The 18,976-nt window shown below is 45.4% G+C and overlaps 2 protein-coding genes across 5 annotated transcripts in view; both read left to right on the top strand.

Moving 5' to 3' along the window:
• The first annotated feature begins 159 nt into the window (after positions 1-159).
• On the top strand, positions 160-3,438 carry LOC146177277 (uncharacterized). Its single transcript, XM_084581503.1, has 2 exons — positions 160-964; positions 3,431-3,438. The coding sequence occupies exons 1-2, from the start codon at positions 175-177 to the stop codon at positions 3,436-3,438; spliced, it is 798 nt and encodes a 265-aa protein (XP_084437629.1). The 5' UTR covers positions 160-174.
• The window catches only part of LOC146177275 (amyloid beta precursor like protein 2-like), a 92,589-nt gene continuing 76,894 nt past the window's right edge, over positions 3,282-18,976 (top strand). For 2 of the 4 annotated variants that reach the window (XM_084580416.1, XM_084580415.1), the window contains exon 1: positions 3,284-3,595. In XM_084580416.1, the coding sequence (XP_084436542.1) occupies positions 3,535-3,595 (61 nt within the window). In that variant the 5' untranslated portion in view covers positions 3,284-3,534. Of the gene's footprint in view, positions 3,596-18,976 lie in introns of all 4 variants that reach the window. The other 2 variants (XM_084580414.1, XM_084580417.1) reach the window with 2 other exon arrangements.

Genomic DNA, 18,976 nt, shown 5'->3' with positions numbered 1-18,976 from the left:
ATCAGAAACTTTTCTGTAGTTTTTTTTTCGACTGGGATAGTCAACGTAAAAAGCCCCTCCAAGGGCCGGCCCCTAAGAGATCCGCTCCAGGATCCAGTAAGGAGTTTGACTGACAAGCACATAGAATTTCTTAATAAATTTGTGGATTAGTTGGACACATGGCGAGACATCCGGATGGATACAGGCGCACTAACCACTGAAACCCACGCAGCGCTGCGGCTGACTTGTTACTCGCTTGTCGAACTGTGCCGGTACTGCCTTGAAGAATTTAATTTCGACTATGTGTTGCTGGGCAAATTTCAGACCGTCAGTCTAGAGGAAAGGTTCGGACAGTACCGTCGGCTGTCTGGAACAATTTGTCACATTTCAGTACAGCAAGTCTTTGAGGCAGAGAAAAAACTGAGGCTACAAGACAGTTTGGTTTTGCCAGATATGCACGAACTGCAGAAGCCATGTGCTGAAACACTTGACGGAGCTAAGTTGACAGAGGAGTACGGTATAAAGGTGTCGGATCGTGATATAAGAAATAAAGAGTTCATTCTGCCCGCGATAACATACATCGCAGGCTTTTGCGCCCACGCCGCGTTAAAGAAGCTCCCCTGTCAGTATTGTGCCATGAATATTACGTCTGAGGACCGGGAAGTTCAACTTGAAAGGAATCTCCTAATCGAAAACCTCTCGAGAGGCGCTCTGAAGTTTCCGCAACCGGCTGTCATTAATGCGGTTTTACACGCCCACATTGTCTTAGAACAGCTTACCAGCAAAGCGAATGCTGCACGTATTCATGCAACACCTAAACAGAGGGAGCTGCTTGTGGCTGTCACGAGACATCTCTGTGAAACAGAGGATTTTGATGTCTGTAACAATGGTCACCATCCTGACACTGTGCTGACAAACATACTTGTGGCAGCAGCAAACACACTTCTGAAGAACTACGTTTCTATGAAGACTGATGTTGTGAAGAGTATAAAAACGCCGACTCAACAGAGGAAATTTGCAAAAGTTTGCAAAATGAGCAATAAATGTTTCCATATGCGTTCTCTGGACACAGTGTGTATGTGTGTGTATGTGGCAAGCGTGTGAGTTAATAGAGACTCATTAAATGTACCTTTTTATTTCGTTACTTTGTTGGGCCACATGTTCCATGGCGCACAATCTTATATTAGTGGAATAATAAATTGCCTTCCAGATAAATGAGCACGGATTTTAAAGCAATATGCACTCCTGACATCAGCGCCAATCAAAATGCAAAGGCAAAATAAAACTATTATACGTGTGGCACTCAACCGCGACCACTCCTTTCCGCAGAAGCGATGATTTGCGCTTCACGGCCTCCCGCTTCCGCGCGGCTCGGTCAAGACGCGTGACGTCACGGCGGCAGTGAGCAGGCCTGAAACTAGTTCTAGGTGGCACTGCCAGAGCTCGCCCATTTGGTTTGCCGAATAAGTCCTGCAGTTTTTGCTTGCAGATGTCCCACGTAGGCATCTCCTGTTCGTGATTGGTAAACCGGGTCTTCGCCGTTCCCGCCAGATAGAAGATTATGTTTGCAAGCATTATGCTAGCATCCCACCGGTTATTCTTGCTGCACCTTTCATATTCGTCGAGCCAATCTTCGACATCCTTGTAGTCTTCGCCGCTAAAGATAGGCGGATGACGGATTTTGGTTAAAACCATGGGGGCAGCTGGAGTTTCCGTAGCGGGTACTGCGTCCTGGGATGCGATGCTTACTGTGGTAGTCGGTGGTGTGAGCTCAGGGAGATGACGTCCACTGCGCAAATCCAGGTTTTTGGCGCGAAAGTACGAGGAGCTGTGGCAAGGGGAATCGAAAGTACCTCCACCAAGGTGTTACGGGGTAGTTCAGCTTGTAGCAGAGGGCGGACACGGAAGACAAGGCTTTCAAAAAGATGTTTTCTGCAGGCACCAGCCGACGCCGTTGAGCGTCGTCTTCTCTCAAACTCACGAGAGTCTTCTTCTTCTTTCCTTATGCGTATGCACCGCCTAATGTGACAATAATAAGCCTTTACAGTTACTTAAATAGGTAGAGCTTCATTTCGACAGCTTTAGAGGATAGCAGAATAGCTCCCATGTCACACATTAGAATGGACGCCTACAACGCAGCCCTGTATAAAATGCCTGAGCTTATGGGTGGCATTCAGACTGAGCCTCTGCAATGGTAGCAAAACGTTTAGGGTGCTCGCTTGCATAGTTGTGATACCGGGGCTCGAGTAACCGTGTCTGCATTCGTGTAGATAGAGGCAAAACGCAAGACCTCCGTATAATGAGCGATGTGAGCGATGCACAGTGTAGAGAATCACAAGAGATGGAAATTATCAGAAGCTGTTCACTATACAATATCCTTCATAGCCTGAGTTACTTTGGTGCGTCAGAGTCCGCAAAATCCTCACCGTACCATTGTGATAGAGTATTAGATATGTCGCGCAAAGAGGCCGTAACCTCGATGTATTCTTCTCGGGAATTATTGGTCTGAAGAAAGTATGTATTTGAAAGTTATGTACTAATTTCATTTTCATTCCACGATTTTTGGCTTTGATATTCGCTGTGGCAGGCCGACAATGCGTTCAAGCCCCGTCGAGCAATGGCGCCAATTACCAGCTGCTAATTTGCACATCTTGACCGTTTACAATGTGCATGTATCCTTTTTATTAACATAAACCACAAAATGACTGTGGTGCGGGTAGTCTACTCCAATTAGACTCAACTACACTCTGTCACATGCCACAGATGTGAAAACATCCGTGCGGTTGAGCTTATAATTTGCTTTCACCTTTTTGAATAAGCTGCCACGGCGGGGGAATATGAACCAATGGTTTACGGGTGGCGTTGACGTCTCTTTAGTTGCGACTACAGCACCTGGATGCAAAGCGGAATTGAATGTGTAACAGCCTGCTAAAATCATTAAGTGCGTCAATTTCACCGCAAAAGTGAACGGAAATCTCTTGCAAATAGGTGATACAGAAAACCGTGACGGCAACGGCACTAGCTCTCGAGACAGCCTTTACAGCCACCTCATGGAAGGATATCTCAAATTAAATGTGGTTAGAACGTTGCACCTGACATATCCCCCGCGCTGGAAAGCAGGGAGTCAAATAAAAAATTGTATTGAAGTGCCATTTTCTGCATCTGGTAAGAAAATGTCGCCGCGAACTTGAAAATTAAAGACTACAGGAAGCTAACGATGATATTAAGGCCTCTCAGACGTCAATCTTCACTCTTCATTTTCTTGCATGGATCAACACCCAAAAAACCGATATAAACGTAGAACTCTGGTGGAAAGTTTGGTGCTGTGCTTTTTCTGTACTACCTTTATTATAAGCTTTGTGGGGAAAGAGCGCGAGTTAGATTAGCTACCTTGTGTGTAGTTGGTATGAAATAATATAGCCGTATTTTGTATGTTCCCATTTTCATGCAGGGACGTAACGTCGGCATAAAAGAACAGCGAAACTATCACTACAGCAATTTCTAAACATTTCAGTGGCCATCCCATTAGCTGTTTGAAAAAGCTTCGCCGTTGCAATGTGTACCGTTAGAATGAAAATCCGACTTCTGTTTGCGGCACTTTTCGTCCTAAACAAATGTAAGTGATGCTTTTGCACTTCTTAGCTTAACTGCCTGTAGACTTCAGATATCTTCTCTTACCTTTAAAACGTCTGAACATTTTCGACTTCGCGAAATATATAGATGGACCCAAACAGTTTCAGTGACATATTTTAGGTGCACGCATATATAACCACGGCTGCCAACCATGAAAATATTTGCGGAATTGTTTTTCAACAAGAAGTACGCAAAACGCGGTGGCTCTGTATATTTATTAAGTGTTCAGCTGAGCAATGCCCTTAGGGCAGCTATAAACCTCGAATGAAATAAAAACCGTGAGTTCATTCTTTGCACATCTTTTGCTGCGGATGAGTTGATCATAAATTTCTGCGCCTAACTGCAATTTGCGGACGCTTGTCATGTTAAAAAAACAAATGATATACCGACTTTATTGTTAGAGCAAAATAATGTTAGATTGGAGTAAACACAATCATGACATAAAATCACTCGGTTAAATGTGAGAATAATGTTTTAGGCACAGTACTGCAAACATGTGTGCTTAAATAATGCTTCATTGAGACTTATAGGAACCACTGACGTTTTGCCTAACTACAAGTTTAGTAATTGAAAATACATTCAAGTAAGAAGAGTGAATTTGTTCGTAGCACTTTTTCTGCGAACATGCTTCTAACAAAGGTATATTCTTTAAAGTTGGATTGATTTCAATAGTTAGAAATTTTATAATTAGATGCAAAAACGGAAGCGTCCCTTTGCAGCCACAGCATCTGGTGTGCTGTATCTCTGCTCCTCGTGCTTCAGTTTGTACAGACATTTGCACTAACTTTCTTTCGCTATTCTTGTGTTTAGTGCATTGAGTGCACCATCGTACATATCATTTTGTCGTAACGACAGGAAAAAGCTAAACATTGCAAATTCAAACATGGCTGCCAATATTAATTCCTCCCTTTCGCAGACTTGTCATTATTAGAATAAGCTGTTCGCATCAATAACAAAAACTGACGAGAATTTTAAATTCGCGTTACCGAGCTTCTTGTCTCTGGAAGTTGAAACTTCTCGTATTTTTATTTTTGTCTTTATTGTGTACTGTGTTCCTTTTAACATTTTATGTTTTTGATGGAATATTTTTGATACCAAAACCGTCCACTAAAATTGCATCTGTACCTGGCTGTTCTTTGTTTTATCTTCTTGTGCGAAAATAAGCATGCACTGAACTTGCCTTCAGTTTTGTATACGGTTATCAACTGAACATTATTTTCTTTCTATTTTAAATGTCTCGTATCTGTCCCTCCCCTCTTTAACGTACACCTGTACCATGAGGGTGTTATAGAAAAATAAATAAGGCTACAGACGGTGTAAGGCTACGTGTAAAGCTAAGTGTAAGCCAACAGCCAGACGAGCGGTGTCCGCGTATGTGCAGTCAAGCTCCCAGCGGAACCCCACCAATGTCTGCCTTTTCTGGGAAACCAACATTTCTCATGTTACACGTCAGTCACAGAGGGACACAAAGAGCGAAAGAAAGAAGAAAGGAAAAAAGTCTGCCAAAACTGCCTAAGTGTTTGACTACGGATGCGGCAGTTTCAAGCAGCGCCATCTATTTTAATGACTTTGCACTGCTATCTAGAATTGCAATCGCCTTCACTATATCAGTTGTTAAAGTTCATATACATGTCAATAGAACATAACGAATCGTTTCACGCCAACCGGATCCTCTGCGGCAAACTTTTCGGCCGTAATGGCCGTCGGAAGCTCTGATGAATGCGCGATTGGGGTCATAAAGAATGTCGGAGCGAATCGCACACGTACATTGGGTTTCATCTGAATTAGTAATTTTATCCTGCGGAACATGCCAGGTCATTTAATACCCTTTCGAACATTCTACGGCAAACAGGAAACAATGCTTCCAATACACAAGCAGAACAATCTGCTATGTGGGCTGTGTACTAATGCGAACTACAAACAGATTTGCATTACCCGGAACATTTATTCGCTGTATTAAATATTACACCGTATTACATGTACATCTGAACGAGAAAAATTGTTTGCCACTATCCAGAATTCTCCGTGAAAAACATTTCGCCCACTATGGCCGCTAAAAGACCTGCCATAATCTAGGTTTCGAAGACGAATGTTCGACGGTGTGGCTGCCACACATACATTTGAGATCCTTCTATTTAGCAATTTTATTCTTTAGGAGGTGCCGAGTATGCGGTGCCAACTTCAATATTGTTCGCCAAGCGCCATTCCCGCAATTTTCGCCGAATTTTGGTCCGGGCGATGGACCACTTCGTAGGTAATGTACAGGTCCATATACAAGGAATCGAAAGTATACGGTTATCAGTCGAAGCGCTGTGCGCCTACGTTTGCTATGCGCCTTAGTGTGATATGATGCGTACTTTATTACCCTTCGTGTCAGTTTGACCTTCATATCAGACTTACGAATCATATCAGAAATAGAAGATATAGAGGTAATACTCTTGAAGGAACACTGCCACGTGTAAACGTGCAGGTCAAAACTGCTATGTAGAAAGGTCTGCATTGAAGGAGGCTCTCCAGGATGGAGACAGATTTCGTCAGATCATTAACAAAGCCATTCAATACCGCATTATAGTCCGGAAGGTTCTGTTTCGCTCTATGGAGAGTTTAGAACGCTGCCCAAATTGGCCACACAGCGGTGCTGGCGTCAATCCAGGAGCATGTTTTTGCGGGCGGCGGAGCGGGTTGTCATCTGTTTGGAAAACAATCGAAGTTCCGTGTTTGGCTGTAACATTTTCATTTCACGGTGTTTTTAGTAATGCACTATAAAGTATGCTATTGCGCTTGTTTTCATAAAATCATTGTGATCTGTGAGCGGTGTTCTGAGCTTGATATGTCAGGGGATGTTCTACGGGCAAAGGCTATGAAAGCAGCGAGGAACAGGTGTCGCTTTCTTGTTTCTCGTTAGATGCCGAACTACGACAGAAGTAGAGACGCACGCTATACGCCAAAAACACGTTATTGGCCTTTTAATTTAGCCCCCAAAATACGTGTTTAAGAAAATATTTCGGCGCAATATGAACATTGTTCGTTATGATAAGTTAGTAGTTAACGGGAAACGTGTGCCTTTGAAAATGTGCCCTTCCTGAGGTGCGTAGAAATTCTGAAAATATTCCATTATAGCTACCGAAGAAATAACCACGTCCTGGCCCTTCTAAAAAATGCCTGGTTTTATTCTCTTTAAGGGCAACTGCAGCATTTTCTTTTCACTTAAGTAAAAATCAGCCGTGATAACGACCTAGCATTCTAAACATCTCTATAGCGGAGGTGAAACGTCAACAGCCTATAAATTGTGACTCCAATTTGTGCCATTTATGGTTTTCTTGGTGCGCAGTTGCACTGTTATTTACCACTGAAATCCACGAGAGATGCGACCTCATTCCAGAGGTTTCTTTACTGAGCGAAGCAACGCCGCCCTGCTTACATATTGTTCCAGATTATTGTAGTTTAATTTGGCATCTTGTCTCAATCAGCCTTGCAAATTTTAAGGCATTCGACCACCGCGAAACACTTTGTTGTCGCCGATGCCACAAAGTGTATGTTTCCTTGCGGGCACAAGTCTGCCAAATAAAGTGTTGCTTTTAAAAAAACTTTCCGTGTTTTCTTTTTATCAATTCTAAACGACCACCGTCACTACGTACTATATCGCCCATAACCGCAGCTGCGACTTTCGAGAAAGTAACTTACATTACTACCAGAAAACCACGGTACAATGCTGTAATGCATTTCTAAGCCAATTGAAATTCAGAATGCTGTCATTCCATTGATGTTGAGGAAGTGAAAGAGACACCGTGTCATATAGAACATTTCACTTTGGAAATAGTAGAAGCATACTGTAAACATTATAAACCTATTCTTCCAAAATGCACAAAAGTAAACTCAAATCATGAAGAAGTGAAAATTCTCACTGCTGTGCAAGTACCGCGAGCGAGACCGAATGCGCTGGGCTTCCTATAGGTCAGCACCTGAATGTCGCGCACATCAGCAATCAGCGCGACATTTTGGCGCGTTCGTCGGCGTGGTGCATTTATTTATGCATTAAACCCTCATTAAATACTACACCAGCTAGTGTTCAGCGTGCTGCTCGATAAAGGAAGGCACTGCTAAACTTGTGGGCAGATCGGGCGATCACACGAGTAATCCGGGCAATCTACCCAAGTGCGTTACGTATCCAATAAGTGCTGTCTGCTAACGCCGAACAACGAGAGATATGGTCAAAACCGCCCCATTCAGCACCGCGGCAGCTTACCGCTCACGGACCCCCCAAACGGCGGTGGCGCTCCTCGCGGTCGCTTTTGTCTGTGAACCATACTTGAACTGGTAAATTATGACCATTAGGAGTATTGAAGGACTCTATGATTAGCAATACTTGCTTCGACATTATTACGGGGAATATTCTTGAAAGGGTCGCTTGCTCCGAGGCACCCATAACCCGAAGCGAGCGCACGTTTTCTCAAGCCTTATTTTGTGTAAAGACGGTGTGATATTGCGTGTTGCTGAACTGATAGGACAATATGTACTGTCCGAACTACAGATAGATTTGCTGCTCTGTAAGGGGGTGCTGCAAACTAATAGGGTAAACATGCATGTTCTGAACTGGGTAGTTAGTCACCGAGAAACGTTTACCAGGTATGTAGCGCAGTCTATCAGACTCAAAGAGTAAACCATTTCACAACCGCTGATCGAGTGCATCCTAACTGGTGATGTAAAGTCCAAACAAGCGAAGGGACATCCGGGTGTAGCAGAAAGCGACTTCTTAGAAACCTGCGGAATCATGGGTGCCCACACCTTGGTTAACGCTTCCAGTGACGGCCTTGTACGAGTGTGCACTACGCTTCACTAAATCCCATTGTCACACATAACTCGTAGCAGCGGAGGTAACGGAACACCTGATAGAAAGAACTGCTTACCGGAACGTTGACGCGAAAAGCCACAGAAGCAAATTGGGTTTGTTGAGCGGTGCCGTACCCAAGATGTCGAGATTTCCGCACCACATTTTCTGAATTAGTCAAGTTTTCTCAACTACCGGCACAGACACAGGTCACTATGAATTCGCAAAGCACAAAATACCTACCAATGATAAGGTCTCATGATATCGCGGTGCGTGCTGCCTCCGTGCTCAAAGCGAGAGGACATGGACCCACATGTGACTGAACTCCGCGAGAAAGTGATTATGAAACACCTGTCTGCACCACGACGGTGCCGGGGGGGAGGGGGAGGACATTTGTACAACTAGTCGACAAACAAGACGGTCCGTAGTGATTACTTCTCCATATGACTGACTGTAGCCGTATCATTCGCACTAATCGCTCCCCACTGGCGAACATCACTGAGAGGTTGCCAGAATTCTTTCAGAAGCTACAAAATCATCTACACTCGTTGATATAGTTTCTGTCCGTTGGTAGACAGATATGCACGAACGCGACAGGCACAATTCAGCATTTATATGCAGTTCCGCTTGTCTTCTTGACAGCAGCTCTCTCACCGTCCTGCACTGTAATGCCCAAAGCGCGCGAAACAAAGCTGATGAACTCGTAGTGTTCCTCAGTGGATTTCGTTTTAGTTTTCATTTTATTATGATCACTGAAACGTGGTACACATGTGAAAATGATGTGTTGAATCTGCCTGGATACAGAAAGTTTTATTTAAATAGGACAAATCGACGTTGCGGTGGTGTGCTACAGTTGGTATCGGAACAATTTTCGTGCTCCTTGCAAGAAGCATTTTCCGAGATTAATGACCATTATGAGGCTTTAACGCTGCAGTGTGAAAGAGAAAGAGAAAACCACCCCCCTCATGGAAACTTGAACAGTTGTTTAGGCTACTTAGAAAGCTTGCTCAGTTTTCCAACCCTAAATAAGATGCACTTAATTTTAGGTTGAGACTGCAACAATAACTTATTAGAAAACACTACATGCTCGTGAATTTCAGTTACCTCTTGACTCATATTTTTGTCACGCCGATATAACTGTGCCTACACAAATTGGTTATCACTCTGAAAGCCTTTTAGACTTGCTTGTAACAAATAACATTAATGACTGTGTAAAGTCGGGGAGAATTGTAACAAGCCTAAGTGATCATTTTCCTGTTTTTATGTTTTACAAAGCAACAGACTTTCTCAAAATGAAACAATTTTGTTCAGAGACTTTTACTGTGCGAGAAATAAATTCCAGGACTCTAGAAACGTTCAGAAACAAAATTTTGAACATATGTTGGTACCCAGCGGAAGAATACACATGTGCTGAAGAAGCCTATGAAAGGTTCATGACACTTTTCAAGGCATGTTACTATTCCTGTTTTAAGCTTAAAGTGGTAAAGAAATCTAAGAAACTGTGTAAACCGTGGATGACAGATGAATGTCTTAGAATGATAGAGCGAAAGGAAAAGTTCGTGAAAACAAAGAACCTTGATGACCTTGTAGCTTTCAAAAAATACATAAATAACGTTACAAACTTTTTACGTCGAACTAAACACACTTACTTTGCGAATTTATTTACTGGTTCTTGTACATAAAGTGATGTCATATGGCGCGAACTCAGCAAACTTTTAAACACAGGCACTCGCCACAACGATAAACTTCTTTTAACAGTAAATGGCAAACCACTGGAGAGCAAAGAGCTGGCAGAAAACTTTAATGAACATTTTGTAACTCTTTCCTCATGTTCACTCTCGGTCGGCAGGTGTCAAGTCAAAACATTTTTAAGCCCACGAAATTCTAAAACAGCATTTTTCGAGCCATCCAGGTGTGAAGAAATATATTTTAATTTCATGTTGCTGAAACATAGTAAGGCCAGAGACATAGATGACTTAGAGATTTGACCAGTAAAATATGTACTTGACATTTTAGTACCACGTCTTTGCTTTATCTTTAATGCTTGTTTGAACGCTGGTACTTTCCCGGAAAAAATGCAGTGTGTCATAGTAAGTATTGTGTACAAATCTGCTGACAAAAATAACTTATCAAATTATCGCCCAACTTCTGTGCTGCCTATTTTTCCCAAAGGATTAGAAAAGGTTATATGCAAGAGAATAACGTCTTTCTGTGATAAGCATATGATTATCTCGAAGCCGCAGTTTGGATTTAGTCAAGGCCGATCTACCGAGTTAGCCCTTTTTAAACAGAAAGAATTAATACTTAAAGGTTTGAGGATAATATACTTACATTGGGTATGTTTATCGATTTCTCAAAGGCGTTTGATAGAATCGACCATACCATCCTATTTACAAAATCAGAGCATTACGGTTTCCGTGGAATCTCTGGCACACTCCTTAAATCATACCTTAATCATCGCAAGCAGTGTGTTGTATTTAATGAATGGCGTTCTTCTGTCTTAAATATCACTGCAGGAGTACCAAACGGCAGCGTATTGGGACCAACATTTTTTAACATTTATATAAATGATATAATAAATATTAGCACCAATGCACATGATATTATTTATGCCAATGATACTAGCCTTTTCTTCGAGTTAAACAACATCTGTGATCTCGAACACTATGCAAATATAGCACTAATGAAACTGCTGCAGTGGACTGGAACAAACGGTTTGAAAATAAATGCTAGTAAAACAAAAGCTCTCTTGCACCTGTGCAAAAACATATTAGTCGGGATTTCAGCGTACCACTTGGTTCAGAGAAAATAAATCTAGTAAGTTGCGCTAAAAGCTTAGGGGTATTCTTTAACCTGCACTTAAGTTGGAATACGCATGTGGACCATATGGCCGGAAAGCTAGCAAAAGCTACTGGTTTGCTTTGTCGGTTCAGGCAGATGCTTCCTTTAAAAATTAAACTTCTGGTTTAGAATTCACTATTTCTCTCTCACATCAAATATTGTAGCCTTATCTGGACTGACACAACCCAAGGTTATATAAACAAATTGTGCGTATACTGCAGAAAAAAGCCATTCGTCACGTAGAAAATGTCCCCTATGACGCCCATACTAATGAACTATTTTCCTCTTTTAATGTGCTTCCTCTCCAGCACATCCAAAAATTCAACCTCATTATGAAATACAAAGAAGCTATCAGACACAACAATAACACTTGTATAAACCCATGTAATCTTAGAAGAGCACTAGAAACGTTTTACCTAATTAGAAGAAGGGAATTGTGGGTAATTCCCTTTTCACGTACAAATCATGGCCTACACAGACTACAGTACCACATGCCGAAATACCTTAATCTATTAGAAGAAAGCAGTATCGATACACATAACATCTCAAAGAAAAATGGAAAGAACACCTGATATTAGAAAGCAAGTAAACCTGCCATTTTTTAACATTTTTTTATAGTGGATACCAAACATCATTTTGTGCAAAGTGTGCATTTCAATGTCCTGCATTTTTTTCTTTTTTTTATTGCTTTTGATAATCTGATTTTTCTAGCAAGTGCATAATTACGTGATGTTGTGTTTGAGAGTGTGTGATCTGAAAGCATTGTGAGTTTTGTTTTGTGCATAAGTGCCTGTTTTTGTCTTCCACCTATGCCAAGACAGGGCCGAAACCCCGTCAAGCTAGTACAGTAGGTTTTTGTTCCTGCCCTAGTATTTTGTGTGCAAAATACTGAATAAAGGATTTGGATTTGGCTCTGGGCACTATCAGTTTCACGCACTCCTCTTGGCTCGGAGAACTGCGTCGTTGCATGCCAAAGCAGCACTAATGTCATTCTAAGCTTTCGAGGAAAGTCGGTCATGCTTATCTAAATATCATTGTTTTCTCTAATAGCACAATCAAAGAACAACTGACCTTAGCAACTTGCTCAAAACGGTTCAAACACAAACCCTTAAATTGAAGCAGTCAAATGGCCAATTTGTGGTTCCAGAAAAGAAATACCTCGGACAAATTGTTGTGAGTAGGAGGCCCATATGTGTCAAAGGTGCAGTGTATTCAAGACTACCCCTGACCAAGAACAGAGACTGCTTAGATGATTCGTCAGACCATTATTGTATAACCGATGACAGGCTCTTAACTCTGCAGAACACGCATGGCCTCTAACTGAGCTAACTACGAATCAGATATTTAGGAGGGCAAGAGACAGCAGGCCGCCTTCACAGCCATCAAAGGCAATTTGATCGAATTGGCACAGCTTCAGTTACCTACGATCCATCCTGAACTATATTCAGGAAGTCACGCATGATAATATAATTTCAGACAGTGCAGTTTTTATTTCATACATTTAACTTCTGGCCTGTTTTCTTCTTCAGGGACGCACGAATTATCTAATCATGTTTTGAAGAAAGATGCCTCAGTACTGACGTCCTTTCTTATCATATTTAAAACAACTGTTTGCATGACAATGAATTATTATCAGAATGTGAGTTCGCGAATGTAGTACCCGTTCCTCACACACTGCAAACAATTGGGTATCCACTATCGTTCCACCTTTTTTAACAAGCATATGTTGCAAAATTTTTCGAATACGTTCCGAGCCACAAAGAAGCACATACAAAATAATAACAGTTTTTTTTCAGTACCAACGCTGTTTTAGATTTAGCTATGCGTCAGCCAATCGTTCCAAGTTTAAATGGTATCAATAATATGTACGATAAAATTTCTAAGGTTGGTTCTCCATTTGTGGACTTCAGAAGATATTTAACACCTTTCCACGCATTTCAGTGTGCAAATTTTTTGTTCTTGAATTACCCGCCCCTGTTATAGAGAGGGCATAAGATTACGTATCGACCAGAACTATATCCGTTGTAGTGCTCCATGGTCTGCTGATATGTCGTCAGGTGCGCCACAAGGATTGCATGTAGCGCCGCTATTTTTAAAATATCGTCACGCAGCTGTTTAGGCCTGTAGCAAGAAGGTTGGGTTTTAATGGGGGGTTGACCTAGCAGGCGCAGAAGAGCAGGTCCGGAGCACCGAGAGACGGCAGCTAACTTCAGCTTCTTCTTCTCGAACGCCACGGGGCCACTTCTTCGAGTCCACGCACGAGACTCTCGATGAGCAGCCGCCAAGCGGTTGCTGTTGCACACGCTACATTATCCCCCTCTCTAAAAAAAATAAATGTGAGTTTTATGGATTCGGATGCAGAGAGAAAAAAAAATAAAGCAAGAAATATGCGGCAGGTGGTGCGCTAATTTCCTCGCGAAAAGTACGGCTTCATGCGCACGACATGGACAACCTCGGATTTCTGCTGGCGACGAGTAGAAGAAAAGCCGTCTGGAAGCACTTCGTACGTCACGTCGCTCAGCTGACGGAGCACTTTGTATAGGCCAAAGTACTGCTTCAGAAGTTTTTCGGATAGTCCCCGACGTCGAATCGGAGTCCAAAGCCACACTCTATCGCCCGGTTCGAAAGTCACTACACGGTGGCGGTGATCATAACGCTGGGCGTCTCGACCTTGCTGGTTCCGGATGCGTGCCCTCGCCAGCTGTCGCGCTTCTTCTGCGCGTTGAGTGAACTCCTCGGCGCCAACTTCGATGTCACGGCCGTCGTGGGGCAACATGGCTTCGAGCATTGTCGAAACTTCGCGGCCATACAATAAGGAGAACGGCGCCATTTGCGTTGTTTCCTGCTTTGCCGTGTTGTACGCGAACGTGACCTACGGGAGGACGTCATCTCAAGACCGATGTTCAACATCCACGTACGTGGACATCATGTCGGCGAGAGTTTTGCTTAGACGTTCTGTCAAGCCATTCTTTTGTGGATGGTAGGCGGATGACCTGCGATGGGTAGTGCCGCTTAGCTGCATGACAGATTCCAGTATTTTGGAAGTGAAAGCAGTGCCTCGGTCCGTTATTATAACTGTCGGGGTGCCGTGCCTCAGGACGATGCGTTCGATGAAAAATTTCGCTGCCTCGATTTTTGTACCACGCTGGAGGGCCTTCGTTTCAGCGTAACGCGTGAGGTAATCTGTAGCGACAATTATCCACCTGCTGCCCGAATCAAAAATTGGAAAAGGACCCAACAGATCCATGCGAACTTGTTCGAATGTGTATCTTGGCACTTGAACAGGATGCAGTAAACCGGCCGGTTTCACGGGCGATGGTTTCCGTCGCTGGCAATCAAGGCATGTTCTCACCTAATATCGTACTGCTGCCGCAAGGTTTGCCCAGCAATAACTCTTCTTAATTCGGGCCAGAGTTCTAGCATACCCCAGGTGACCCGCGGTTGGCTCGTCATGACATGCCTGTAAGATTTCTTCGCAAAGAGACTCTGGTACGACGAGGAGGTAATTTCTTCCCGTCAGAGCGAAGTTGATCTTGTGTAAAACATTGTTTCGCATGCAAAACGATGAATGCGTTCTGGCGAAGAGACGGGGAACTTCTGTAGTACGCGCTTCCAGAAAATCGATAAGTGGTGCGAGAGCCGGGTCGTCACGTTGCTGCTGCGAAAAAGTGAGCGCGTCGACGGCTGTGATAAGGGGGAGGTCTGGTTCTTCGTCTTCCTGCGCAGCCTCGACAGGCGAACGGTACAAGCAGTCGGCGTCATTGTGCTGACGTCCACACCTATACACGATGGTCATGTCGAACTCCTGTAGGCGCACTTCATCGTGCAAGGCGACCGGAGGTGTCTCGCAAGTTCGTTAATCAGCACAGAGAATGGTGGTCACTCACAACCCGAAAGTGCCGGCCATAAAGATAGGGTCGAAATTTCATCACCGTCCATACAACAGCCAGACATTCTTTTTCGGTGGCGGAGTACTTCGATTCGGCACGGGACAAAGTCCGGCTGGCATATGCGATAACTCGCTCGGCACCGACTTGCCACTCGACGAGTACAGCGCCCAGACTCACGTTGCTAGCACCTGTGTGGACCAGAGTTTCGGCATTCGCATCGAAATGGGCAAGCACAGGTGTTGCCTCCAAGCGGTGCCGTAAATCGTCGAATGCCTTTTGCTGTTCGTCCGTCCAGGTGAAGGTGACATCATCCCGGGTGAGACGTGTCAACGGAGCGGCAATGCGTGAAAAATTTTCAATAAACCTGCGGTATTAGGCGCAGAGGCTCAAGAAACGGCAAACTGTCTTCTTGTTACATGGAGTAGGGAATTTGGTGACGGCTGTTGTTTTAGCGGGATCGGGACGAACACCTCGATGGCTGACGACGTGGCCCGAAAACAGGAGCTCTTCTTAACCAAAATGACACTTTTGTGGTTTTAACGTGAGGCCGGCAGATCTGATAGCCCGTAGCACAGCGGAGAGACGTTGGAGGTGTTCCTCGAACGTTGGTGAAAACACAACAACGTCGTCGAGGTAGACTAGACACATCTGCCATTGAAGACCGGATAGAACTGGGTCCATCATTCGCTGAAATGTCGCTGGAGCGGAGCACAATTCGAAAGGTAGGACTTTGAATTCATAAAGTCCATCGGGCGTGACAAACGCTGTCTTCTCGCGATGGCGTTCATCGTCTTCGATCTGCCAGTAACCGCTCTTAAGATCAAGCGATGAAAAGTAGCGCACGTGGCGCAGCCGGTCTCATGAGTCATCAATGCATGGCAGCGGGTAGACGTCTTGTTTTGGGACCTGATTGAGCTTACGGTAGTCCACACAGAAACTTAATCTTCCGTCTTTCTTCTTAACGAGGACAACAGGCGAAGCCCAAGGACTCCTCGATGGCTCTATGACACCGTCCTTTAACATCTCGTCTACCTGCTGAGCAATGACTTCGCGTTCCCGCGGTGACACTCGATAGGGGTTCTGTCGGACTGGTCGGGTGCGGTCGTCGGTTATTATGCGGTGCTTGGTCAAGGGCGTCTGTTTAACTGCGGAGGCGGATGAGAATCAGTCTTGAAACTAATAGAGTAGCCCGACGAGTCTTTCCTTCTCTGCCGGTGATAGAGCGGGATTCACATCAGGTTCGAAGTTGGGCGTTTGGCTGGCAGACGTGTTGGTATCAAGAACAAAGCAGTCGTGGACTGCTTCTGCGACACCTTCAAAGTAGGCTACCGTGGTGCTTTTAGCGATGCGTTGCCGTTTGTTCCCGAAGTTCGTAATCAGCACGTGAGCTAGACCATTAGTCAGATGACCTATACCTCGTGCAACACAGATTCCATGATGTAACAGAAGCTCTGTGTTCTGTTCGGCAACGCCGGCAGCACAGGACTGGTCGTCGGACCTGACTGTGACGAGAGCAGACGAACGTGGCTGCATGGATAGGTCCGCGTCAACGATGCGTAAAGGTGCGTGGCGTCGTTCGGAGTCAGCGGTCATCGTTGCAGGTGTCGAAAACATGACAGTACGGCGAGGAACATTAATAATGGCCCCATGCTCACGTAAGAAGTCCATGCCGAGTATGAGATCCTTGCAGCAGTGCGGCAGGATAACAAAAACGGCTACAAAGGCTGAATCGGCGATGGTTACTCTGGCAGTACATCGTCCGATCGGCGTCATAAGGTGACCACCAGCAATACGAATTTGCGGCCCAAGCCATTCTGTTTTCAACTTTGAGAGCCGATCTGCGAAATTCTTGCTTATTATTAAGAAGTCTGCTCCGGTGTCTACCAAAGCGGTTACTGGGTGTCCGTCAACTAGAACGGAGGGAGTTTCGGGTTCATGCGGCGGCGGAGGCATCGTAGTCACAGCATCGAGCTGAGTCGTCACGGGAGGGTCTTCGGGACATCGATTCCGTTCGTCAGCAACCTGCCACCCGGAGGTCGCCGCCTTTAGCTTCCCCGGTGTGGGCTTGGCGACCGGTGCCTCGGCGCATCATTAAAATCACGGCTGCTAGGTGACGAGTAGCGCGCGGGAGAAGACTGTGTACGGTCGCTCGAAGAGGTTGCACGGGTTGCGAGGTATTCCTAGATTTCTGGAGGGCGTTCGCCGACCCGGGACCGCGGGGAATCACAAAAAAAAACCCGAAGACCGAGCTCACGGTATGGACAATGACGGTACAAGTGGCCGGATTCTCCGCAGTGGTAGCACAGCGGCCGTTGGCGAGGAGTGCGCCAGACGTCTGCTTTCCGAACCGGTAGCTGCATGACGAGGCTCTGCTGGGATGGCGGTTGGTAGGAATGTTGGTGGGATGGTGGCTGCAGAGGAGGCGGCGGCTGTAATTCGAAGCGAAGCTCTTGCGCTGGAGGCACGGCAGGCCGACGAAGAGCCGCTACGTAGTTCATAGAACGTGGCTCCGACACCGACTGGTGTAAATGTTTGACGGATTTCTTCACGTACGGCTTCGGTGACAGCAGCGGCAGTCGGGTTGGGCGATCCAAGATTAAGCTAAAGGAGCTCCTCGCGAACAACCTCGCGCATCAGCTCAGGCTTAGAGTGATTTTCAGCGGACCCATTCAATGTGGCCACACTGCTGAAGGTCTGACCACAGGCAGACTCGGTGCGCCGGAATCGTTGCTGCAGAGCTCGCTCAATGAGGGTAGCTTCATTGATGAAGTCCGCGACGGTTTGAGGTGGACTGCGAACCAGACCAGCGAAGAGAGGTCCTTTTACGCCCTGCATCAGGTGGCGCAACTTCGCTGATTTCGTCATGTCGGGATCAGCCCATCGGCAGAGACGGGTCACGTCCTCAGCGAACATTGCCACGCTCTCTTTAGGTAGTGGCACACAAGCTTCTAGGAGGCGGCATGCGCGATCACGGCTGTCGTGACTGGCAAAAGTGTCCCGCAGCTGCTGGCGAAAAGAATCCCAGCTTTGAAGACTGGCTTCCCTGTTCTCATACCACGTTTTTGCGCAGTCCTCAAGGGCGAAATATAAATTGCGCAGCTTCTGAGCAGGGCTCCACTGATTGAATTGTGCCACTCGCTCGAACTGGTCGATCCAGTCGTCGATATCTTCCCCAGTACAGCCATGGAAACTGGGAAGCATGCGAGGCTGCTGAAGCAGCAACTGATGCTGACTTGCCTGGGCCATTGCAGAAGTCTTGAACTTCTGGTCAGCTGGCGTCGGTTCAGGTAGAGGAACGAATTCCAGCGCCAGACCCCGGAGGCAACGGCTGCAGCGATAAACGGGTGTAGACAGGAGCGGAAGCCGGTTGGGACTCGATGAGCGGCTGCGAGAGGCCCGAGACATGTAGTTCAAGGCCTCACCTCCACCAGTGTCACGTAGCCGTTTAGGCCCGTAACCAAAAGGTTGGGTTTTAATGGGGAGTTGACCTAGCAGGCGGAGAAGAGCAGGTCCGGAGCACCGAGAGACGGCAGCTAACTTCAGTTTCTTCTTCTTGAACGCCACGGGGCCACTTCTTCGAGTTCGCGCACGAGACTCTCGATGCTGTTGCACACGCTACAATATCAGTAACCTTACGGAGGAAATCTCATCGGATATACGTTTTAAAGCTAATGAATGTATTATTTACAGATTTATTGACCACTGAGGCAAAGTTGGCGTTCAGCAAGGTGGTTGAATTGTGGCGTCAGGATGTGAAGTGTTGTTGCTTGCGGTTCTTACTAAAATGACAGCCCTTTCCATCCAT

The sequence above is a fragment of the Amblyomma maculatum genome, chromosome 10, assembly GCF_055883805.1.
Source record: "Amblyomma maculatum isolate TAMU_Amacu chromosome 10, ASM5588380v1, whole genome shotgun sequence".
NCBI classification, from domain to species: Eukaryota; Metazoa; Arthropoda; class Arachnida; order Ixodida; family Ixodidae; genus Amblyomma; species Amblyomma maculatum.
Note: the sequence above shows the minus strand (reverse complement) of the source record. Positions and strands in the feature narration are given on the sequence as shown.